General features: G+C 38.0%; 1 protein-coding gene across 1 annotated transcript in view; it reads left to right on the forward strand.

Annotated features, from left to right (window-relative positions):
• Positions 1-1,055, forward strand: part of dennd2c (DENN/MADD domain containing 2C) — a gene marked incomplete at its 5' end in the record, with an annotated part of 20,901 nt that overhangs the window by 17,936 nt on the left and 1,910 nt on the right. The window contains 1 exon segment of the mRNA XM_014010333.1: positions 890-976. Within this exon segment, the coding sequence (XP_013865787.1) occupies positions 890-976 (87 nt within the window).

Below are 1,055 nucleotides of genomic sequence, written 5' to 3' on the forward strand. Positions count from 1 at the left end.
ATTCACGAGTGGTCCAGACCTGTCTTATATTGTACGTGCAGTCAGTCTGCTGTTATCCAGATGGGTTTTTCTCATTAATAACTTTATATTTCAGTAGTTTGAAGATATTTTGAGTTGAAAATAAATCACACTCCATAATTATGTTGACAGTAGGTTATTCTGTTTGACTGGAATTATAATTTTAAATGTAATAATGTAGACTAATGACATAAAATGGTTAAATTAAATTGGCTATTAATACTGTTGTATAGCACTCCAATATTAATGTGAAGTTAATTGAAGTTTGGAGACATTTTAAAAAGCTTTTATTCAGAAACGCATACTTGCGCGGGGGGGCGGTGCTCGACTGCTCTTCTTCTGAATAAATGAAAACTAGGTAACAGTTGTTTACACTTAAATTAAAAATATATGTCTAAAGGAAAACCAGAGCAGGACTAGAGAAAGATGAATATGATTTAGATTTTTATTTCTGTGACTGTACGACCCACAGGAGACACAACATTAACATCAATCATTTCATTCCTCGGCTTTAAGCAGCTCCTTTAATTCCACAGCTGACTCTGCTAAAAATGACAGATTTTCTTTTCTGGATCTCTGAGAGCAGAACTTCAGTCTCCGAACTCGTGAAGTTCTTTTTACTTTGCGATGTCATTTATGAACGGACACTTCCTGGTTTGTTGGGCAGGAAATGTAGCCTTATATGGTGTTTTTAGGGTGGTAATTATGCTAATCTCTCCTCGTAGGCATGCACCTGATACACATTCATCAGTTTACYCTGCTCATTTACACACTTTTCCCTGAAATTGAAACAGAATGTTCTACATTTGAATTGAGCTTTTCCTGCAGGAAGTCTCTCTTGTTGACGTCTCCGTTTCACTTTTCCTTTCAGGACTCTTTGAAACCAGAGTAGTGGAGTATTTGGACTCGTGCCCAGAACCTGAGCCAAGTGGTGTCAACAGATTTTTTAAAGGACTGGGTAAGAGTCGCTCCACTGAATATTCCCTTCGAAACGTTACGTTTTCAATAAACCTAATTCTCCCCCCCCCCCCCCCCCC

This window comes from Austrofundulus limnaeus, unplaced genomic scaffold (assembly GCF_001266775.1).
Source record: "Austrofundulus limnaeus strain Quisiro unplaced genomic scaffold, Austrofundulus_limnaeus-1.0 Scaffold68, whole genome shotgun sequence".
Lineage (NCBI taxonomy): Eukaryota > Metazoa > Chordata > Actinopteri > Cyprinodontiformes > Rivulidae > Austrofundulus > Austrofundulus limnaeus.